Genomic DNA, 26,215 nt, shown 5'->3' with positions numbered 1-26,215 from the left:
GGTAAGCTTACAGGTATTGACATATTTGGGATAAATATGGTAGTGTTATAACTCTGTCAAACAAGTCCATTAATCCTTGTTTCTGTTAGAGAGAAAGACTACAGTCGCTTACTTTAAACATTGTGCATTCTTCTGACATTTCTGTATAATAGATATGTAAAAGTAATAAACAGTGGAGTAGACCATTTTATAAGTACTTATAACACCTACTACACTACATAGCTGACTTATTCTACTGTATTAAATCTGTCTTCCTTATTAGTAATGTGGTAATACTGTGATTTGTGTCCCACTGTGTGTAGTGTTGTGATTATGATGTGCTGAAGACTGGCTGACTTATTCTACTGTATTAAATCTGTCTTCCTTATTGGTAATGTGGTTATACTTTGATTTGTGTCCCACTGTCTGTAGTGTTGTGATTATGATGTGTTGAAGACTGGCTGACTTATTCTACTGTATTAAATCTGTCTTCCTTATTGGTAATGTGGTTATACTTTGATTTGTGTCCCACTGTCTGTAGTGTTGTGATTATGATGTGTTGAAGACTGGCTGACTTATTCTACTGTATTAAATCTGTCTTCCTTATTGGTAACGTGGTTATACTTTGATTTGTGTCCCACTGTCTGTAGTGTTGTGATTATGATGTGTTGAAGACTGGCTGACTTATTCTACTGTATTAAATCTGTCTTCCTTATTGGTAACGTGGTTATACTTTGATTTGTGTCCCACTGTCTGTAGTGTTGTGATTATGATGTGTTGAAGACTGGCTGACTTATTCTACTGTATTAAATCTGTCTTCCTTATTGGTAATGTGGTTATACTTTGATTTGTGTCCCACTGTCTGTAGTGTTGTGATTATGATGTGTTGAAGACTGGCTGACTTATTCTACTGTATTAAATCTGTCTTCCTTATTGGTAACGTGGTTATACTTTGATTTGTGTCCCACTGTCTGTAGTGTTGTGATTATGATGTGTTGAAGACTGGCTGACTTATTCTACTGTATTAAATCTGTCTTCCTTATTGGTAACGTGGTAATACTTTGATTTGTGTCCCACTGTCTGTAGTGTTGTGATTATGATGTGTTGAAGACTGGCTGACTTATTCTACTGTATTAAATCTGTCTTCCTTATTGGTAACATGGTTATACTTTGATTTGTGTCCCACTGTCTGCAGTGTTGTGATTATGATGTGCTGAAGACTCTAACATTGTAAAAACAATTAAAACACTGAATGTTCTTCATAACAATTAGCAGTGTGGGGGCAATCACAGTATTCACTCTATGTAATTACACTGCTATCAGGCAAGTAAACTACATTGATCAGTTTCTACCAGCTTCATTCTTCAGAGACTGCATGCTGACTTCATTCTTCTCAAGGTTCCGGCACAGCTGCACACCCCTCAAATGAAATATTGGTGATTGATTGTAAAACAAAACAAAACAAAGACAAGACAGAAGGATGCTGCGTGCAGATTCCAACTAACTGTCAGATTATTTCACATCACACATGACACACTCCATACATCTTCCATACCCCAAAACTGTGACAAAAACACACTCCATAACTCAAACAGTAACAAAATACACTTTATACCCCAAATAGTAACAAAAATATACTTTATACACTAAATAGTGACAAAAATACACTTTACACCCCAAATAGTAACAAAAATACACTTTATACACTAAATAGTGGCAAAAATATACTTTATACCCCAAATAGTAACAAAAATACACTTTATACACTAAATAGTGGCAAAAATATACTTTATACCCCAAATAGTAACAAAAATACACTTTATACACTAAATAGTGGCAAAAATATACTTTATACCCCAAATAGTAACAAAAATACACTTTATACCCCCAATAGTGACACAAATGCACTTTATACCCCAAATAGTGACAAAAATACACTTTATACACTAAATAGTGGCAAAAATATACTTTATACCCCAAATAGTAACAAAAATACACTTTATACCCCCAATAATGACACAAATGCACTTTATACCCCAAATAGTGACAAACACATATTTATGCAGTGTTGTAGTAATAAAGGATATGTTGTAAATGACTATTGTCATCATGACAAAAGATGTGACATGTCAGGTTGATTTCCTTGTATAAAAGAGACATGTGTGACTAGACTGTTGTCATAGTAACAAAAGATACATGTCTCAAGGTTGCAGACATAGTAACAAAATATGTGCCATTAGGTGGTTGTCATGATAACAAAAGGTATGTCATTTGACTGCTGATTTAGTAACAAAAGCTATGTCATAAGGTTGTTGTCATAGTTGCAAAACATGTGTCATTAGGTTGTTGTCATAGTAACAAAAGATATATGTCACAAGGCTGCAGACATAGTAACAAAAGATATGTGGTAATGATGTTTTAATTGTCATAGCAATAAATGATAAAATGTTAGGTGTTGTTTAACAAAACCTCATTGTATTACCTGAATTAGACAGAAAGTGTCTTTGTGGTCCCAGGGTAAGAGACATTATCTATATTTGGTCCACAGCTCCACGAAGCAACTCTCTGTTGGATACTGATTGGTTGAGTGCTACTTGAAAGGATGTATTTAATTAGAACAAGATTTACAACATGTAGCTTCTCTCTGTGCTTAAGTCGTTTCGATGTCTGGCCGGAATTTATGTGTTTTAGATGAGGTTTAAACATCCAGGATGTGTATTTGATAGGATCAATTAGTGTTTTTAGTAAAACACCTGACTGAAAAATCAGTGGCGACATTAGGAGGAATAAGTCCTGTATGTACAGAATAGTACCAGCTAGAGGGTAACGTACAATGTTTAGGTACCAAAGGTTAAGGCCACAAGGGTCATCAGGTACAGATGTACTATTGATTTTACTGTTTCTTGTTTGTGTTTGAATTTCTTTTACCACAAGTGAGATGCTTTAATGATAAATTACATATCCTTAACTACAACACTGATGTCCAGTAGTACTGTTTACACTGGTACATTGTCCAGTAGTACTGTTTACACTGGTACATTGTCCAGTAGTACTGTTTACACTGGTTGTTGTGGTGTTGTCCAGTAGTACTGTTTACACTGGTTGTTGTGTTGTCCAGTAGTACTGTTTACACTGGTACATTGTCCAGTAGTACTGTTTACACTGGTTGTTGTGTTGTCCAGTAGTACTGTTTACACTGGTTGTTGTGGTGTTGTCCAGTAGTAATGTTTACACTGGTACATTGTCCAGTAGTACTGTTAACACTGGTACATAGTCCAGTAGTACTGTTTACACTGGTTGTTGTGGTGTTGTCCAGTAGTACTGTTTACACTGGTTGTTGTGGTGTTGTCCAGTAGTACTGTTTACACTGGTTGTTGTGGTGTTGTCCAGTAGTACTGTTTACACTGGTTGTTGTGGTGTTGTCCAGTAGTACTGTTTACACTGGGTGTTGTGGTGTTGTCCAGTAGTACTGTTTACACTGGTTGTTGTGGTGTTGTCCAGTAGTACTGTTTACACTGGTTGTTGTGGTGTTGTCCAGTAGTACTGTTTACACTGGTACATTTTCCAGTAGTACTGTTTACACTGGTTGTTGTTGTGTTGTCCAGTATTACTGTTTACACTGGTTGTTGTGTTGTCCAGTAGTACTGTTTACACTGGTTGTTGTGGAGTTGTCCAGTAGTACTGTTTACACTGGTTGTTGTTGTGATGTCCAGTAGTACTGTTTACACTGGTTGTTGTTGTGTTGTCCAGTAGTACTGATTACACTGGTTGTTGTGGAGTTGTCCAGTAGAACTGTTTACACTGGTTGTTGTGGAGTTGTCCAGTAGTACTGTTTACACTGGTTGTTGTGGAGTTGTCCAGTAATACTGTTTACACTGGTACATTGTTGTGTTGTCCAGTAGTACTGTTTACACTGGTTGTTGTGGAGTTGTCCAGTAGAACTGTTTACACTGGTTGTTGTGGAGTTGTCCAGTAGAACTGTTTACACTGGTTGTTGTGGAGTTGTCCAGTAGTACTGTTTACACTGGTTGTTGTGGAGTTGTCCAGTAGAACTGTTTACACTGGTTGTTGTGTAGTTGTCCAGCAGTGCTGTTTACACTGGTGCATTGTCCAGTAGTACTGTTTACACTGGTACATTGTTGTGTTGTCCAGTAGTACTGTTTATACTGGTTGTTGTGGAGTTGTCCAGTATACTGTTTACACTGGTTGTTGTGGAGTTGTCCAGTAGTACTGTTTACACTGGTTGTTGTGGTGTTGTCCAGTAGTACTGTTTACACTGGTACATTGTTGTGTTGTCCAGTAGTACTGTTTACACTAGTTGTTGTGGAGTTGTCCAGTAATACTGTTTACACTGGTTGTTGTGATGTCCAGTAGTACTGTTTACACTAGTTGTTGTGGAGTTGTCCAATAGTACTGTTTACACTAGTTGTTGTGGAGTTGTCCAGTAGTACTGTTTACACTAGTTGTTGTGGAGTTGTCCAGTAATACTGTTTACACTAGTTGTTGTGGAGTTGTCCAGTAGTACTGTTTACACTGGTTGTTGTGGTGTTGTCCAGTAGTACTGTTTACACTGGTACATTGTTGTGTTGTCCAGTAGTACTGTTTACACTAGTTGTTGTGGAGTTGTCCAGTAATACTGTTTACACTGGTTGTTGTGATGTCCAGTAGTACTGTTTACACTAGTTGTTGTGGAGTTGTCCAATAGTACTGTTTACACTAGTTGTTGTGGAGTTGTCCAGTAGTACTGTTTATACTAGTTGTTGTGGAGTTGTCCAGTAATACTGTTTACACTAGTTGTTGTGGAGTTGTCCAGTAGTACTGTTTACACTGGTTGTTGTGGAGTTGTCCTGTAGTACTGTTTACACTGGTACATTGTTGTGTTGTCCAGTAGTACTGTTTACACTGGTTGTTGTGGAGTTGTCCAGTAGAACTGTTTACACTGGTTGTTGTGGAGTTGTCCACTTAGTTTGGTACACAATATTTCAAGTTAGAGGAATGATACAGGGAATGAAATCCTGACCATTGACTAAACATTCACAGCAGCATTCCACTGCCTGTGTTTGGAGGCCTAAAGATGATAGAGATGATGAAATATAAATGAAAGTTTGATTACAAATATATCAGAGTATTTAGTGCATGTGTACTTTTCGCTGTCTGTAGCACTCTTAGAAAACATTGACTCTGGTCATAACGGAGCCATAGATTTGTTTGATGTCGGAGAAAGTCACTGACCGAGGGCTATTTTTGTTTGGTATGACATGTGAGATTGGTTTATAGATACTAGAAGTGAAGAGCAGGTCATTATGTAAATTCTCGGAACTATAAGGATCCAGTAGTGATTTCTTTACAGATACCTACACCACACTGTCCGAGTGATTACGATTGCCATGGTGATACTAACTATTGTATAACTTCAGGGGCCAGTTGTTTGATTCTACTACTGATATAGCAGCTTTTACATGAAATAACAATGTTTTATCTAATATGGAAAGAATGTGGTCCGAACAATAACAAGATTGGTAACAAATTTTATGCACATGAAAGTGGCTCTTTTGACAATGTAATCCACCAGCCTATGGAGGCTTTGGGTAGTTATGTATCAACCATTGGTGAGTACACTGTCAGGAAGGTGCAAGGATGTTGCTTATCTTGGCCCATTGTCTGGGAGGACCATTTATGTAGCGAATCATGGCCTGTTGTCTGGGAGGACCATTTATGTAGCGAATCATGGCCCATTATCTGGGAGGACCATTTATGTAGCGAAAAATGCCCTTTGTCTTGAGGGCTAGGAACAGCCATTTTCGTTCGTCTTTGTGTTACATTTATTTGTATTTTTGTCAAGACAACATTAACATTTAAGACTGTGTGGATGGGAATCAATTTTCTTGCGATATATTTAGTAATTCAAATTCTTATACTTACTTAAACAATGTCTTATTGTAGGACCACTATTTCACTAATGAAATGAGAAATACAACCTCACCACTAAAATACCATCTTACCACTAAAACACCACCTTACCACTAAAAACACCATCTTACCACTAAACACCATCTTACCACGAAAATAATATCTTACCACGAAAACACCATCTTACCCCCCTAAAAACACCATCTTACCACTAAAACACTATCTAACCACTAAAAACCACCATCTTACCACTCAAAAGTCATCTTACCACTAAAACACTATCTAACCACTAAAACGCCATCTTACCACTAAAAAGCCATCTTACCACTAAAACAACATCTAACCACTAAAAACACCATCTTACCACTAAAACACTATCTAACCACTAAAAACCACCATCTTACCACTCAAAAGCCATCTTACCACTAAAACACTATCTAACCACTAAAACGCCATCTTACCACTAAAACACTATCTAACCACTAAAACACCATCTTACCACTAAAAACGCCATCTTACCACTAAAACACCATCTAACCACTAAAACACCATCTTACCACTAAAAACGCCATCTTTCCACTAAAATGCCAAAATATTACCTCTCCACTCACTTAAAACACCATCTCTCCACTAAAACACCTTTTATTTTTCTTTGATATGTTTTGGGGTCATTTATTACATATGTAAACAGAGTTTGACAGTTGCTTGATGTTATACATGTGATAGAAATACTGATCTCCCACCTCTTAATCTGGTGATAATGAGACACTTGACAATTAGTCACTCCATCAGATGAACAACTATTATAACATGTACTGTGATCAGAAGTGAAACAAAGTTTATGAAAGTTAATTTTATTTCTACAAGTTTGCTTATGAAGTAGAATTGAAGCTGAAGAAAAAAACCTAGAAATTGATACTGTAGTGTACTCAAAGGAAATTATTTTGTGTTTAGGTAGATCAGGTAGCTAAATAGATAAGGGGAGATAAGTATGTAACTACTCTGGTTACTTTATGACCCTTAGGAATTCAACACTCAACGGGTGTACTCTGTTCTATAGGCCCTATAACAGCACCATCAATATGATAAGAGTTATCTGCCCATTAGCTCTGTCCCCAGGAGGGCCTGTTAAAACTCTTGATTTGATACCTGTACTTTAAGGGGTCAACAATTTAATGTTGGGGGTCATATTATAAGTGTATGGGCAGTTTTAATCTTAATTGTACAAGAAAATGTAATATTCCACAGTAGTATGTTAGATACAATATTTTACTCTTCTTGTATTACAGTGAAGCAATGTTAAGCAGGATATAGGTTCACAAGGTACTGGGCACAGAATTAGTGGTGTGAATCAGGGACAGATTTAGTGATGTGAACCGGGGACAGATTTAGTTTAATCTGTTTAGAATCTGTTTAATTTCATACATCAGTTTAGTACTTCTGTGTCAAAGAAGAGCAATGCAATTACAACTGTATAATAATATTAACTCTAGTTTCAGTTTTAACTTGTTATGCCTGTCCATTTTACATGGGAGGGGGACTTAAAATGTTACCCATATCTGTCCGTCTGTCTATCTGTCTGTTCTTTCCCATCTCGTCCCATTCTGAACCAATGTCATGTCAGTAAGAAACAACCAGCAGTTAGGTCCATATTTACTCCATGGTGGTATTTTATCATAACAGCATATATTAAGTAGGCTATCATTTAAAGTTAAAGGGTGAAAGGTCATGTCTAGCAACTTTTGCAAATTCATCAGAAAAGATACTTCAGATTAACAAGAGGCCAGGGACATTCATGTGTTACAGACATTTTCCCGTCTTAAGACAGCTTCTCATGCAAGAACTGTCAGGATAATGGGATTGTTGCTACTTTAAAATTTAAATTATCTTTCAATTGGCTTCTTTGTACATTATCAAATGGATTTTCTTATCTGTTTGATTATAAACATATCTTATTAAGCTTCTACTTCTTTACAATATTAACAATTAAAGTATTGTCTTGAGAAATATTTTGTTGTATGTAAAGATATAAAATAGAGTTCTTTGTGGTACACATTTGACTGTATGGTCTAAACTTTTGTGTTTTATTAACTGTATGGTGTAAATGTTTGTTTTATTAACTGTATGTTAAACCTCAGCTCCAGACACATTAATTGTGATAAAAACTATTACCGTCCCACCTATCACATGATTTAATAATTTTCTCTATGTGTGGCTTGTCCACTATATTTATAAATCAATCACATTATTTGTCTGTTTCTTAATGATACAGCACGAGCTATCTACAAACAGGATCAGAATCCTGGTGTTATTTAATTATGTCATCTGTCAGGACTAGAGCAGGCATCCAGTATGTTCAGTGTACTGTTAATGTTAGAATCCTTATTAATATCTGGGTACTACAGTGTTTAGTCACCTAGCAAGCACCTGTTAATACTAGTCCTTATAATATCTGTACATCGTCTTAGAGTTTTAATATCTAGGTACTATACAGTGTTTAGTCACCTAACAAGCACCTGTTAATACTAGTCCTTATAGTATCTGTACATTGTCTTGAGTTTTAATATCTAGGTACTACACAGTGTTTAGTCACCTTACAAGCACCTGTTAATACTAGTCCTTATAGTATCTGTACATTGTCTTGAGTTTTAATATCTAGGTACTATACGGTGTTTATTCACCTAGCAAGCACCTGTTAATACTAATCCTTATAATATCTGTACATCTTCTTAGTGTTTTCATATCTGGGTACTACAGTGTTTAATCACCTAGCAAGCACCTGTTAATACTAGTCCTTATAATATCTGTACACCTTTTCATGTTTATGTTTTTGTTACATTTTACAGAACTCCTGAACAATGTCCCAGTGTGGTGTCACTATTGTCCGAGAGTTACAACCCACATGTACGTTTTGGAGCTGCCATGGCTCTTGGAATTGCCTGTGCTGGATCTGGTCTAAAGGTAAGCCAGACAAAATGGCGGGTATATCTGGTGGGGAATACAATGTTTATTTATTGCTGAAATGTACAGCCAAAAGTCCCACATTGAAACAATTACATACTAATCAAAAATACAGGTAAAAGTTGACTTTTAGGGAAATAAGTTGTAAATATCCTTGTAAGGTCATATGACTGAATCTTTGATTAATTATGGGAACATCGAGTTTCCAATTGGAAGATTACAAATTTTATTTGTGGCAACGTATTTTAACAAGTTTTTCTATCATATTACAAGAATCATAACACAGATATTTAGTAAATTCTGGGATGACAAAAGTTTAAGTGGCAATGTTGTAAATGGTATTTGAAGTCCCCCTGTTAGTCATACCGTTGAAGACGTACATTACCCAGTTCTTGGCTTGATCAATACACTGACTATTACTCCCTTAATACTCTGCCCTGCTGCCTGTAGATAAAACTGAAGTAATGTTATTGAGACAGAAGGGGATGGGTGATACATCCTTATCCCATATGGGGCTATATTATCAGATCGTCTGACCTTTCTCACCTCTGACCTCTGCACTCTCCATCCAACTCCCCCAATCTTATCTGTCTGACCTGCAGTGTCATGGGTCAAACTTTGTAGGCCTGAATTGTAACAGAGGAGGACTTTTTTGTGCCGATTGATTGTAAATTAATTTTCTGGTCCTATAAAGTTTACAGCAATTGAGCTGGGAAATCACTCTACTGAAGACTTGTGAGAAGATGAATGTATACTGCAAAAGTACAATACAAATGAACTGAAAATTAAGATTTATAAAAGAAGGTGCGCTGTACCACTACCAAGTTTTATATCAAAGACTTTAAAGAGAATAGCAGTGCATTTGAGCCTGTCTTCAGTTCCTTCGTTTTGGCATTGATGTACAATCCTGAGTAAATGAGGAATGGTGTCAATTCATTGCTCATTTCAACCCAAACTTTAAAATTACATTTCTCTATTGCCGGAAACTCATTAGCACTGAGAAGGAAATGAAATGTTATTGACCCCTGCTCAGTTGTGTGCAGAGACTGTAGATTTATAATTTCACTATGTGTTACCCTGCAAACTACATCCAGATTCTTATGAAAAGCAGTACTGATTATTAATTTAATCAATCTGTGTGGTTATCTCCCCTTCTGTCTATTTATGTGTTTGTTATATTCTATTTTTTAACTTTAACATCTTTGGTCCCTACTATATAGAAGAAATTTATTGATTTGACATATACTAGCATATATTTTAAAGCTCATGTGGAGCTCCTTTTTACAATCTTAGACAATTGGACACCTAGAAGATATGCAAGCTGATGGCTGAGAAAGCAATATAATGGTATACCTACGATACATACTGCCTTTATCCTGATATCAACCCCTGGAGGCAACACATTATTCTCTTACATACAGTCAGAGTTTACTGGGCTTATCACAGGACAATGATATAGTATTCGTTTATCATTTTTAAACATTTCCCCAGTTTTTGGGTGGGCTTATTACCAGACATGGGCTGATTGATAAATACATGTAAGGTATTTATGTAGATGTACTTGCAATCTGTTTGGACCAGTTATTATATCTCTCCATGCAGCTTTCAGTGTTTCAATGCTAATTGATGATTCCGTAGATATTTCTTGCTGTCCATCAATTTGGCCTGTTATTCTAAAATTGATATGGAACATATGTGCCTGGATTGGCTGGAGTAGACCTGGGGACACATTTTCAGAGTCATGTGACAGCTGAGGGACCAATGAGAATGATGAAGTACACTATAAACATGATTATCTGACCTTCCCCTCAGGTGATTGGACAATGTAATAGCATCTTCTGGTGAAACGACCTTTTATTGGATAAGTTTTACAAAAATTGAAATTCCAATCATAATTTCGGCTTGAAACCAGATCATCTAGATCAGCTCATCCATGATTTATGATATCAGTGAGTTTTATTGTTTACCAACTGCATAGTGTTCCCTGACAAAATTGGATAAAATGCATTCTTATCCAAAGTAACTAAAACTTTGTACGTCAGGGAAAATATTATAGACCTTATATTAGCCTATAATACTGGAATTTGAGCGAGGCCAATGTCAAATTAAGACTCTATAACTAAATCCCAACTAAGGTACAAGTGGACCTGTCTTTATGCCCAAGGCTGAGACAATTTGTTCAGTCATCAACTGAAAAAAAATATCTAATCCAAACATTGTACTTCACATGTATCCTATTAAATCTAGCATAACCCCACAAGTCTCCAAATCTTTATATGTAATATCATAAACAAAATAACTTCCAAACAAACAAAATATATTAGTGTCATGTGAAAATTTAATGTCATGTCAAAGTACAATGCCGATGGGACAAGATAGTAAAATTTAGCACAGAGTATCCGAGACACAGAAATAGTTGATATCATGCTTATGGTAACAATACCTTATTTTTTTCACTCTCTCTTTATCATCCAAAAATCAGAACACTAGAAAATATTATACTATTATTTTTATTTTTTGAGTTCCATTCGTGATGCTAAAAAGATCCACAGTTAAATATCATTGAAAGATTTGATCTGTAAGTATTTCAGTTCCCTGAGTTGAAACAGCACTGATGATTAATTAAATCTAAACAGTATACTGTAAAATCGTTCATTTTTGTGAGAGATTTATTTTTTAAAGATTTTGTGTGTATTTTTAATCCACAAATACCTATTAGTGTAAGCAGTTTAATTGTGCTATATTTATCAATGAAATCTTTATTGGTTTGTGTCCCACAAAACATTTATGATATTAGAGTTGCCCTTCTGATTGGTACCACTGTAGAAAAAAGGATCTAAATTTAGTGACAGAGATGGTGGCTGACGTCATCCTGTCTATAGTAATAGGTATATAATCTGATTAGGGATATCCACCTCACTTTAGTATGTATGTATTAGAATTTACTGGCAGAATATAGTTCTGTTTAGGTCAGGAATAGTTTTCACAGCCCACAGAAGGCCACTAAAATACTAACACAGTTATGTAACGTAATCATCAACTTGTGTTCATGTTTAACTGGATCAGGTTAATGGTCCTTAGACCATAAAGTCTCCTAATACCATCCAGAGCAAGTGTAAGGACATCACTGTGATAGACTACAACACAATGACATAAAAATTGATGTACAAGTAAAGATTTTGTTATGTTTTCACTGTCATATTTGTTTCTCCATAATCTTTAATAATTTAATAGAATTAAAAATTAGAGGGAAAGTCATAATTATACAATGAGGGTAACATCATGATTTATTCTGGTTAATTATCCCTGTCAGATGTTGTCATACAAATAAGGAATTATCCCTGTCAGAGATTGTCATACAATTATCTCTGTCAGAGATTGTCATACAATTATCCCTGTCAGATGTTGTCATACAAATAAGGAATTATCCCTGTCAGAGATTGTCATACAATTATCCCTGTCAGAGATTGTCATACAATTATCCCTGTCAGAGATTGTCATACAATTATCCCTGTCAGATGTTGTCATACAAATAAGGAATTATCCCTGTCAGAGATTGTCATACAATTATCCCTGTCAGATGTTGTCATACAAATAAGGAATTATCCCTGTCAGAGGTTGTCATACAAATAAGTAATTATCCCTGTCAGAGTTTGTCATACAAATAAGGAATTATCCCTGTCAGAGATTGTCATACAAATAAGGAATTATCCCTGTCAGAGATTGTCATACAATTATCTCTGTCAGAGGTTGTCATACAATTATCTCTGTCAGAGACTGTCATACAATTATCTCTGTCAGAGACTGCCATACAATTATCTCTGTCAGAGTCTGTCATACAATTATCCCTGTCAGAGTTTGTCATACAAATAAGGAATTATCCCTGTCAGAGATTGTCATACAAATAAGGAATTATCCCTGTCAGAGGTTGTCATACAAATAAGGAATTATCCCTGTCAGAGATTGTCATACAAATAAGGAATTATCCCTGTCAGAGATTGTCATACAAATAAGGAATTATCCCTGTCAGAGATTGTCATACAAATAAGGAATTATCCCTGTCAGAGGTTGTCATACAAATAAGGAATTATCCCTGTCAGAGGTTGTCATACAAATAAGGAATTATCCCTGTCAGAGATTGTCATACAAATAAGGAATTATCCCTGTCAGATGTTGTCATACAATTATCCCTGTCAGAGGTTGTCATACAATTATCTCTGTCAGAGACTGCCATACAAATAAGGAATTATCCCTGTCAGAGGTTGCCATACAAATAAGGAATTATCCCTGTCAGATGTTGCCATACAAATAAGGAATTATCCCTGTCAGATGTTGTCATACAAATAAGGAATTATCCCTGTCAGAGGTTGTCATACAATTATCTCTGTCAGAGGTTGTCATACAATTATCTCTGTCAGAGTCTGTCATACAATTATCTCTGTCAGAGACTGTCATACAATTATCCCTGTCAGAGACTGCCATACAATTATCTCTGTCAGAGACTGCCATACAATTATCTCTGTCAGAGACTGCCATACAATTATCTCTGTCAGAGACTGTCATACAATTATCTCTGTCAGAGTCTGTCATACAATTATCTCTGTCAGAGACTGTCATACAATTATCCCTGTCAGAGACTGCCATACAATTATCCCTGTCAGAGACTGTCATACAATTATCTCTGTCAGAGGTTGTCATACAATTATCTCTGTCAGAGTCTGCCATACAATTATCTCTGTCAGAGACTGTCATACAATTATCTCTGTCAGAGTCTGCCATACAATTATCTCTGTCAGAGGTTGTCATACAATTATCTCTGTCAGAGTCTGCCATACAATTATCTCTGTCAGAGACTGTCATACAATTATCTCTGTCAGAGTCTGCCATACAATTATCTCTGTCAGAGACTGTCATACAATTATCTCTGTCAGAGACTGCCACACAATTATCTCTGTCAGAGACTGCCATACAATTATCTCTGTCAGAGACTGTCATACAATTATCTCTGTCAGAGTCTGCCATACAATTATCTCTGTCAGAGACTGTCATACAATTATCTCTGTCAGAGACTGCCACACAATTATCTCTGTCAGAGACTGCCATACAATTATCTCTGTCAGAGACTGCCACACAATTATCTCTGTCAGAGACTGCCACACAATTATCTCTGTCAGAGACTGCCACACAATTATCTCTGTCAGAGACTGCCATACAATTATCTCTGTCAGAGACTGCCACACAATTATCTCTGTCAGAGACTGCCATACAAATGAGGACTTTGTACTCCATGACAGAAATAAACAATTCAGACCTTGGACAAAAACAAGAAATGTAGGCCAGAACAACAGTTCCAGGTACACTGTAATTAGCATGGTAATAAGTTTATAGAGACCTTCCTTCGCCTGTCTGTGACATTACGCAATAAATGTTGTGTGCACATCCAATCTCCTGTCTTTTAAGTGGATAAGTTGGGATGCCTAAGGGCACAGACTGTTTGCCAAACAAAATGTGACACAGTCATACCTTCCACACACTACAGATCATCTCCCCTTGAACTCACTAAATTAGAATCAGTGTCAACATTTCTTCTCTCATTCCAATAGAAATGGTTTTGATCAGTTGGCGTGGTTTTGTCTGTTTGTGTTCATAATGTCAGTAAGTGCTTCATTAGATATCAGAAAGCGTCAACATTATCACCCCCTTGGCTTAAACGATTTACAGAATCTTCATCAGAAGACAATGTAGAAATTCTAGTCCAGATTTAATGGCAACGAGGATTTATTTGATGAGAAGAATTTTACTTTGTGTTTTCTACCTCTAATCCATCACAACATACAACACTATTTCTTCACATGAAAGACTTTATCTGAGATTTTTGTTTCATATGAAGAAAATTCAAATAGCAGTTGTCTCTGTGTGCCATCATGAATGACCTCCAGCAGATGGTGAGGATGCCTCGTTATCCCATCTTACATATAAGGTTTACGTCTATGGATTGACATATTTTAACAGCATTCTCTCATTAAATATACTAGGTAAACTTGTGATAGAAGCATTCATCACCTGGGGGCTAAAATTAAAAGATATTTGTTGTTTTTTGATGAAACTATCAAAATTTATATTAGGAATCACCGTTTGTCATTGTCTATTCACCATGGGCACCATGTTACCATGGTGATGTGACAAAACATTCACACTTCATTTTATGCTACTGGACCAGTTCCTAATACCGATGCTGGAGTACTATATGCTACACTATCTGTCTGATTTCTGTAGGTTTTGTAGTAATTAGTTGGTCTTAGATCAGCCTGTATACAAAGGTCCTGTAACGAGATGTTGTACAACAGGTGCTCCAGGTGTATTTATCCTATCTATACAAACACGGCTAGGTAAAGCTATTTCTGGATGTCTTATCATTTGCTAATGGACAATTTTATACATTTTAACCAAGTAATCAGGAGAGGCATTGCATTGTTGCTGTCAGGATATAGACAGCAGTCTTATTTAATTAGTCATGTGAAGTATAGGTTGGTAAAATGATGGGCTAGCTGCTGCGTTTGCTGTACAAGTTTTATTTTTTTATCACTTCACTATAGTTATGTAACACCAAGGAGTCAATGTTAATATGATTATAAAGTTAAAAAAAAAAACACTAATTTTACATTTTTTAACATGTTTAATGGTAGTATTTGATTCTTGATTTATAGATTTGTGTTAGATTACATTGTTATCAAAATTCAGGATTTGTTTCTTTTTTTTATTTCAGTGAGACATCAAACTAACGTTTTAATATAGAGGCAAATAGTTAACTAGATTTTGTATGTAAAGGTCAGTAAGTGAACTGGGTTTTGTATATAGTGGTCAGTAGTGGATTAAGTTTTGTGTATGGAGGTCAATTGTGGACAAAGCCTTGTGCATAGAGGGCAATAGTGGACTGGGTTTTGTATGCAGAGGGCAATAGTGGTCTGGGTTTTATACATAGAGGTCAATAGAGGACTAAGTTTTGTGTATAGAGGTCATTAGTGGACAAAGCCTTGTGCATAGAGGGCAATAGTGGACTGGGTTTTGTATATAGTGGTCAGTAGTGGACAAAGGCATGTGCATAGAGGTCAATAGTGGACTAAGTTTTGTGTATGGAGGTCATTAGTGGAAAAAGCATTGTGCAGAGAGAGCTTTAGTGGACTGGGTTTTGTGTATGGAGGTCAGAAGTAGACAAGGGTTTGTGCATAGAGGGCAACAGTGGACTAGGCTTTGTATATGGAGGTCAGTAGTGGACAAGGATTTGTGCATAGAGGTCAATAGTGGATGAAGTTTTGTATACAGAGGTCAATAGTTGACTAAGTTTTGTGTATGGAGGTCAGTAGTGGACTAAGTTTTGTGTATGGAGGTCAGTAGTGGACTAAGTTTCGTGTATAGAGGGTAACAGTGGACTAAGTTTTGTGTATAGAGGGTAACAGTGGACTAAGTTTTGTGTATAGAGGTAACAGTGGACTAAGTTTTGTGTATAGAGGGTAACAGTGGACTAAGTTTTGTGTATAGAGGTAACAGTGGGCAGAGTTTCGTGTATAGATGGTAACAGTGGACTAAGTTTTGTGTATAGAGGGTAACAGTGGACTAAGTTTTGTGTATAGAGGGTAACAGTGGACTAAGTTTTGTGTATAGAGGGTAACAGTGGACTAAGTTTTGTGTATAGATGGTAACAGTGGACTAAGTTTTGTGTATAGAGGGTAACAGTGGACTAAGTTTTGTGTATAGAGGGTAACAGTGGACTAAGTTTTGTGTATAGAGGGTAACAGTGGACTAAGTTTTGTGTATAGAGGGTAACAGTGGACTAAGTTTTGTGTATAGAGGGTAACAGTGGACAGTTTTGTGTATAGAGGGTAACAGTGGACAGAGTTTTGTGTATAGAAACAGTGGTGTATAGAGGTAACAGTAAGTGGACGTTTTGTGTATAGAGGGTAACAGTGATGTTTAAGTTTTGTGTATAGAGGGTAACAGTGGACTAGTTTTGTGTATAGAGGGTAACAGTGGACTACTTCTTTGTGTATAGAGGTAACAGTGGACTTTTGTGTAGTTTTGTGTATAGAGGGTAACAGTGGACTAAGTTTTGTGTATAGAGGGTAACAGTGGACTGAGTAATGTGTATAGACGGTAACAGTGGACTAATTTTTGTGTATTGATGGTAACAGTGGACTAAGTTTTGTGTATAGAGGGTAACAGTGGACTAAGTTTTGTGTATAGAGGGTAACAGTGGACTAAGTTTTGTGTATAGTAACAGTATTTTGTAGGGTAACATTTTTTGTGTATAGACAGTGATATTTAATATTAACATATTTGTGTATAGAGAAGTGGATAATACAGTGGACTAAGTTTTGTGTATTTAACAGTGGACTAAGTTTTGCACACACATAGTGTGTATAGAGGGTAACAGTGGTTTACGTGTATAAGCTAAGGTTTTGCTGACCTGTAACAGTGCAGACGGTATTGGTAACAGTGGACTTATTTTGTGTATTAACCCGGGAGCGAATGTATAATGGACATGTGTGATAGATTATTAACAGAAAGTATGTTCTGTTCAACACGTCTGACTTATGTCTAGTAAAATACAGTTTTGGATAGTTTAATTTAACTTACATATTAACTTTTAATAGTTCAAGAGTTTCGTGTATAGAGGTAACAGTGGGCAGAGTTTCGTGTATAGAGGTAACAGTGGGCAGAGTTTCGTGTATAGAGGGTAACAGTGGGCAGAGTTTCGTGTATAGAGGGTAACAGTGGACAGAGTTTCGTGTATAGAGGGTAACAGTGGGCAGAGTTTCGTGTATAGAGGTAACAGTGGGCAGAGTTTCGTGTATAGAGGGTAACAGTGGACAGTTTTGTGTATAGAGGGTAACAGTGGACAGTTTTGTGTATAGAGGGTAACAGTGGACAGAGTTTCGTGTATAGAGGTAACAGTGGGCAGAGTTTCATGTATAGAGGTAACAGTGGACAGAGTTTCGTGTATAGAGGTAACAGTGGGCAGAGTTTCGTGTATAGAGGGTAACAGTGGACAGAGTTTCGTGTATAGAGGTAACAGTGGGCAGAGTTTCGTGTATAGAGGGTAACAGTGGACAGACTTTCGTGTATAGAGGGTAACAGTGGACAGAGTTTCATGTATAGACGGTAACAGTGGACAGAGTTTTGTGTACCAAGATGGTAAGAGAAGTGATTTTGTGGGATGTGATTATTCTCTGATTGACAGATATTTCTTTGGATATAAAAGGAATGTATAACTCCATGGATGAATAGGTCTTCTATATTGAATCTGCCCCTTAGACTCAATTAAACATAGTAAATGAAAGGAAACCTTTCCTTAACCTTATGGCCCTGGTGTGATACTAGAGCTCTCTCTATGGCAGCTGTCACTCGAGGGATTTTAGGAATGGCTGATAGTCATTCCTCAGTATGGTATTGACAGATCAGGGTTTTGGTTAAGATAGAGTTTGACTTCAACTAGAGATCATGTGTCCAGTTCCTTGGAAGTGTTGGTCAGTGGGGATATTTCTGGTCTGGTGCTCCATCAACACTGTTGGTCAGTCTGAGGGTCATTTAAGTGTAGATTGGTCAAGATGTCAATGTTGAGTCACAGAGTAGACTCTATTTTTATAAACAACAGTATGTTGTAAAAATTTTACCATGTTAGTGTACAGTGAATATCGTTTTGGGATGCTTCAAATTTTCACAGTTTAATAGCATTTTGAAACAATCTGGTTGTATTTTGGAAATATGAAAAGGACTATGATTTCTTAATATGGAATTACACTTTTTTCTATGATTTATTCAATCTTGGGGGGAAAAAACAAACTAAAAGTTCATTGCCTCGAAAATATTGTATGTACAGTGCTAATAATGGTGACAATATTCTGTGTAACTATTCTCTGCACTCTAGAAAATCATGATACAAGTTCAGCATGGCAGGTTATAGAGGTCCAACTACACAGTTTATCATAAAAAGAAAACCCAGTTTCTCCATATAGATGTATGTTACAGATGCCACCAGCTAACGAAGAACTGTCAGGCACACACCCAGCACTAACCATTCACTCCTCTCGGGGCTCCAGGGAACCACAAAGAAACACCCAGCAGGCACAATCATACAAAATGAATAATTGATCTACTTCATTTACTTTTAATCACAGGACAGCCAATTTGGGAAAGATTGGGATTATGAATGTCATTGAAGAATATTGCATTACTGGGAGTGCCGATTTCTTTGACACCATATCAGTCTGTATAGTGGACTTGTGACCATATAAGTCTTTATAGTGGACTTGTGACAATATTTGTCTGTATAGTGGACTTGTGACCATATAAGTCTTTATAGTGGACTTGTGACCATATTTGTCTGTATAGTGGACTTGTGACCATATCAGTCTTTATAGTGGACTTGTAACCATATAAGTCTTTATAGTGGACTTGTGACCATATTTGTTTGTATAGTGGACTTGTGACCATATTTGTCTGTATAGTGGACTTGTGACCATATTTGTCTGTATAGTGGACTTGTGACCATATTTGTCTGTATAGTGGACTTGTGACCATATAAGTCTTTATAGTGGACTTGTGACCATATAAGTCTTTATAGAGGACTTGTGACCATATAAGTCTTTAAAGTGGACTTGTGACCATATTAGTCTTTATAGTGGACTTGTGACCATATAAGTCTTTATAGTGGACTTGTGACCATATAAGTCTTTATAGTGGACTTGTGACCATATAAGTCTTTAAAGTGGACTTGTGACCATATAAGTCTTTATAGTAGACTTGTGACAATATTAGTCTGTATAGTGGACTTGTGACCATATAAGTCTTTATAGTGGACTTGTGACCATATAAGTCTTTATGGTGGACTTGTGACCATATAAGTCTTTATAGAGGACTAGTGACCATATTTGTCTGTATAGTGGACTTGTGACCATATAAGTCTTAATAGTGGACTTGTGACCATATAAGTCTTTATAGAGGACTTTTGACCATATTTGTCTTTATAGTGGACTTGTGACCATATAAGTCTTTATAGTGGACTTGTGACCATATAAGTCTTTATAGTGGACTTGTGAAAACTATTATAAATAATGACTTTCTAGATCATTGTAATGACCAATATCTTATCTTCCATTATATCTGAAGATAAAGTTTTATGCAAGAAATATATGATAACAGAAGTTAGGTCACATGGTATCAGAAAATAACACAACAGAGTCAGGGTATGATAGATGTTAGTATTGGAACGATGTTTTATCAGGGTAGTAATGGTAACTAACATCGTCACTTTGTTCTGTACTGGGACATCTGATGGACATTTTATTTCACATAATTTCACAGATCTTAAAGTAATGAATGTTGTTTTATCAGGATAGTTAAGACAACATTTTTGGTAAATGTTGAGTGTGATCACAGAGTCTAACTGTGTTATAACTTATCACATGTTTATGCAGACAGAAATAAATCATGCTGCTCCTGATGTAGGTTTTATAAACAATTATAAACAATTACATAAACTATACAGTTCCTTAATACAGACTTTGTACTAAATATCAGTGTATATATTAATTTTCAGCTCTCTGATTTGTCTGTATTTATGAAAGATAACTTCACAAGAAAAATATCTATCTGAGTGTAAGCTAAATGCACACACAACTGTAGTTTGATTGAAACATTCCTAAAAACTGTATTTTCAGTGTGTTGTATATTAAAATGTCACCTGTGTGAAGGGTTATTGAGCTTTGGTGGCGGTGAAACATCCGTATTCTCCTCACCTGATGACAGATTTTGCCATAAATATCTATTTCTTCTGAACAACATAGACACCTCAAGTCAGAATGTTGGTTCAAAGGTGATGTTGAAGGGCTTGCTGTATTATCCAAGTGACTCATACTCAAGGACAAAAGCGACAAAACGGTCATTGTACTTAGGAAATTCCTTCTTTTTTGGATATAAGCAATAAGATGCTGTATGAAGAAGTATTTATTTGAAGATAAATGACCTGGACCAAGAGAACCAGTGGTGTACTATATAGTTGGAAATAAGTAAGGAAGGTTCAGTTTTCTCATTTTTGTGGTTGTTAAAGAAAACCGGAAATTAATTACCCAATATTTCTTCAATGAATCAAGATCTCAGAAAAAGTATACTGTAAGATTATTAATTTCCGTGGTGGTTTCATTTTCATTGTATTTGTGGTAACTCATAATCTGTTGGGTTTTTTAAATGTCCATGGAAGGATTATAAAAACTGACTTTAGTACAAGTAGGGACTAATAAAGTTACAGAAGATCTTCATTGGCGTTGTCTGGTCCTGCTTACCGATTTTTTAGTACAAGTAGGTTTACAAAGTAATAAATATCACAAAATTAAGTGCTCACAAAAATGCCTTATATCTGTAAAACCACAAAATTTGAACCCCACAAAAATACATGATTACACTACATTGATAATTACGTTTGTATAGATAGTACGTAATGATATGTAGAGTTAACGTAAAATCTAAATCCCTTATCTAGTCGTAACCAGGATAAACACAAAAATAAAATCTAAATTCCTTGTCTAGTCGTAACCAGAACAAACACAAAAATAAAATCTAAATTCCTTGTCCAGTCGTAACCAGGACAAACACAAAAATAAAATCTAAATTCCTTGTCCAGTCGTAACCAGGACAAACACAAAAATAAAATCTAAATTCCTTGTCCAGTCGTAACCAGGACAAACACAAAAATAAAATCTAAATTCCTTGTCCAGTCGTAACCAGGACAAACACAAAAATAAAATCTAAATTCCTTGTCCAGTCGTAACCAGGACAAACAAAAAAATAAAATCTAACTTCCTTGTCTAGTTGTAACCAGGACAAACACAAAAATAAACACAAAAATAAAATCTAAATTCCTTGTCCAGTCGTAACCAGGACAAACACAAAAAAATAAAATCTAAATTCCTTGTCCAGTCGTAACCAGGACAAACACAAAAATAAAAGCCTCACAAAATTTTTAAGAATATATGGTAATAAGCTTGTAAGATATCAAAATGAAGGGTGTGGAGTTTTGGTTTCAACTGTAAAGGTATGTGAGTAGGAGTATTGAAATCGTCTTCATTAACTTAACAAAATGATCCTCTACAGAGAAATAATTATATGAATGAGTTCAGCTCATACCTACGGTGAGTTTCACAGAAATTGGATCAGTTACAATACAGGCTCATCAACATTCTTTTTTATTTCCATTTCAAAGACAATCAATCTTTCATTAATCTGAAAAAATTGTTATATGGGATGGTGTGAGGTACTACCATTGATCAACATTCAATCAATGTTTAAGACTTCAGTTCTAATCTGTAAACTTTTGTGTTAGTGTTGGTACAACTCCAAATAAATCATTCATAGAGCTGACTCAAACTTTTCTATTTAAACATATACCACATTCTACCATATAAATGCACCTACCCCTATAAGCCTATCGTTATTGAGGGGGTTGTAATGAAAACCTCCAGATCCCTACCTCATTGGTCTGCCAATACAATCTTTAATTCTTTAATGAATATGTAAAAGTATACATAAATGGGAATTTTTTTTATTTTTTCCTCTTGTATTTAAAATGGAAACTATTTCCTGTACATGGTTTTAATAAGCACACATATTTTGTGTAATTGTAAGTGCAGTGTGCTTATTAGATCAAATAAGATATATTAAATCTTCTTCAGGGATGTCATAAATTCTTGATTTGATAAAATTATAGTAAGAAAACCAAACTTTAAATCCTGGAATCAGTTAAAAGGACACCTGTCTGATGAAGAGCCTTTGAGGTCTTATTTATGTAATAACTCTGCAACTACTGATCTCGTGACAAGTTGGACCAAGGACTCGTATGTCTGGCTTATCAAACCAATGGGGTTGTAAAACATATGTGTTGATTGGTTGGTAGACTTCAGTTTGTTTGTAAAACACAAGTGTTAATTGATAAACATTGACACCCAATATCTGGTTCTAAGGGGCTTTAAAGCTTGATGGGTGGTATTCTGTAGCAGCTTCAACTTTAAATATGTTGCAAATAATTTAGAATGAAAGGGACAAAACAGTCTAGCAAACGTCATGTCAATATTGACAAGTATCACCAATTAAATATGTACTTTTTGTCAGCATCTTAAAGTATACATGATCCAAAAATAAACATTTGTTTACTGTTTCTCAATGTGATTTGGGCTGTTGCTGTGTTGCATGTACTTACTCACAGCTCCAGTAATAGAGGCTTTTACCACTTGGTTTCCAAACATATGAAACAGCTGCTTTCTGTCTGTTTCCATTTTACTGGCAAATCGTTGCATAATACTTATCTTTTGTATGACAAAAATAATGATGTTGGGATATACAAGGTTCTATCAATACTTTCATATAAAAGATAACTATTGTATTTACAAATCAGTCAAGATATACAACATAATGCGTGGGTTTAAAGAACCTTCTATAGAAGTAAGAGCTCCAAAAATAAAAGAAGATTATTTTTGTAAATTTTCATGCCTTAGTAACTAAATCATGTCAGGAATACTAATTTTTACCCTTTATACAAGATTAAGATGCAAGTTTTCCTTCCTTTTCTCACATTTTTATCTTAATTTTTTTTTTTTTTTATATTATGTATTGATCGTAAATGCGATACACAGTGTACCTAATTTAGGGCCCTCAGTCCCTCATTTACAGAGTTATTGCCCTTTTTAAAAAATTTTTGTGTGTGGAGCATAACTTTACATGCATTTAAACTATGATAATGAAACTTGATGTATACATTGATCATACTAAGATGATGTGCAGTGTACCAAACTACAGAGTTATTGCCCTTTGTTAAAATTTTTGTCTGGAGTATACATTTGAATTGCTTGCATTTAAACTAGGATAGTGAAACTTGGTAGAAACATAGATCATAAAAAACAATGTGCATTGTACCAATGTTAGGACACATAACCCCTTAATAACACAGTTATATTGCCCCTTGTTAAAAATGTCTTGTCCAGAGTATAACTTCGCCCTTAGGTAAGCTAGGATCATGAAACTAAGTGCATACATTGATCATACTAAGACAATGTGCTGTGTACTAAATTCAGGGATCTCAATCCCTTGATTACAGAGTTATTGCCCTTTGTTAAAATTTTGTGCCTTGAGCATAGCTTTGTTTGCATTAAAACTAGGATAATGAAACTTGGTTGATCATCATTCACATTAAGAGAATGGGCAGCATACCAAATTCAGGCCTGCAATTTCATAAATACAGAATTATGGCTCTTTGTTAAAATTTTGTGTCCAAAACTTTAGGGTGCATTCTTCCGTTTTACTAAGTCTGATGTCATCTTCATCCTCTAAACCTTTTAAATGGAAGTGAGCATGTATACCTGGCATATCATTGATAATTCATCAAAGGGATTTTGTCACAATTTGTCGACATTTTCAAATTATACAACATATTATATTTCTATGCAGAAAGGCTGACAGGTGGTTAGGGCCAGGTACTGTGTCCATTTAATGTTTACCAAGAAGCTTCAGACTTTACAAAAGGGTTAATTACTTTTAAAGCTCAGACAAGCTTTATAACCACTTCACCCAGACCATAATGTTTGGAGTTATGGCCCTTTACATATGGATTTAGCATGCATGTTGAATATCTGGAGTAAATTATGAGTCAATAGCAGAGTTATTTCAAAAATAACTTAGTAATCCCCAGTTCAGTGGGGAAAGAGGGGCTTTAGAGAGTGTTCCTTCATCCCTCAGCACTCACTCAGCACTGAGGTATATAGTATAAAAGATTGGTAAGGAATTGACCCAGCCAATACTAAACAGGGATGAGGGGGGCCACAATTAACTGACTTTCACACGTCTGACCAACTATTGGAAAAACATAGCCAAATCAACTACAGTGCAATGTTGCCATCTTTTTTTTATATTTTTTTTTTTCCAGTAATACTTTTACTATCTCATCACCACTTTTTTACCTTAGTGTACGAACACTGAGTTGTTTATTCAAGTATTGAGTTACATTGTCTGTCATTGCGTTCATCTCTATCAGATTTTCATGTTTCTGTCATTATATTTTAAAATTTGAGTTTTCGATGTTACAGGAAGCAGTGGGCCTCTTGGAGCCAATGACAAATGATCCCGTCAATTACGTCCGCCAGGGAGCACTTATTGCACTGGCTCTGGTTATTATTCAGCAGAATGAGGTCACCTGTTCCAAGGTAAGCTGTTGTGTATATAGAGGATCTTGAAGATATTCAAGGTCATAGGGGTCAAATTTGTTAAAAACCTTAAACAACTTCTGACTATCGAAAAAAACTCAGAAACTTAGCTGACAATTTCTTGGAAAAGAAATGACCTTGACTCAGTATTTAAGATCACTGGGGTCTATTGGTTGAAACCTATATTTCATTCACTGCCAAAAGGCCAAGAAGCATGACATTTGACAGATATAACCATTAGATGAAGTTTGTTTGAAGGTAGTTTATTACTGGTGTGAAATGCATGTGCGTTTGAGGGATGCAGGCCCATTGGACCTCTTGTTTAATATATAAAAAGAATTTTATACCGTTTATGTCGATCTGGTTCACGGGGCTGGGAAATAGTAGAAAATCAAATATATCCAATACCGTTATTATCTCCCTTGGTACCTCTTTATTTTCTCTCCTGCATACATCGCTGATGTTGGACATTTAGAATCATCCATCATCATCAGGATTCAGGAGATGAGGACATTAAACCAACAAAAAAATATATATATATAAGTAAAAGATATTATCTCAAGATGTTAATATTAGTGTTTTGTAGTGATTATATAAACTTCCTCGGTACAGATTCATTGATGTAATCCGGGCAATGTACATGTATATGTCAAGTGTTATGTGTTTGTGTATAACAGCCATCTTACTATTGTAATGAATAGACCAACTATTTAGTGATCACTGGGCCATAACTACAACTAAGATATAGTCATACATAGGTGTAACATGTTTGTTATAGAAATAAACAAGTACTTAATCTTTATCAAACACAACAACAGAAAAAGTTAAGAATCTAACTTACTGCTTAAAACACCACCAGGAATAGAGCCCAGAAGATTGACATCATGAGCTCTCTTCCACAGCAAAATACTAAACATTTCTTATCTCACTTTTATTCAACACATCTATCTTAGAATGAATATGTAAATATTTTCAAGGACACCAAGATAAAAAAAAAACATGTAGATTTTGATTTTGTGGTCTGTTAAGTTATCAGCTCCCATCGAGGATCTCTTGTCCTGTTACTGGTCTAGCTATTGTAGCTGGAAATTGTGGTCAGATCTAACGGTTGAAATATACAA

The 26,215-nt window shown here is 35.7% G+C and overlaps 1 protein-coding gene across 2 annotated transcripts in view; it reads left to right on the top strand.

Moving 5' to 3' along the window:
- LOC132558135 (26S proteasome non-ATPase regulatory subunit 1-like) overlaps positions 1-26,215 on the top strand; it is a 233,656-nt gene that overhangs the window by 182,583 nt on the left and 24,858 nt on the right. For both annotated transcript variants that reach the window (XM_060222666.1, XM_060222665.1), the window contains exons 22-23: positions 8,736-8,850; positions 24,978-25,094. In XM_060222666.1, coding sequence (XP_060078649.1) covers positions 8,736-8,850; positions 24,978-25,094 — 232 coding nt within the window. The remainder of the gene's footprint in view (positions 1-8,735; positions 8,851-24,977; positions 25,095-26,215) is intronic.

Source organism: Ylistrum balloti, unplaced genomic scaffold (assembly GCF_031769215.1).
Source record: "Ylistrum balloti isolate Yb309-2 unplaced genomic scaffold, AGI_CSIRO_Ybal_v1 Utg370758, whole genome shotgun sequence".
Taxonomy (NCBI): Eukaryota; Metazoa; Mollusca; class Bivalvia; order Pectinida; family Pectinidae; genus Ylistrum; species Ylistrum balloti.
The sequence above is the reverse complement of the archived record's forward strand: the minus strand, read 5'-3'. Positions and strand labels throughout refer to the sequence as shown.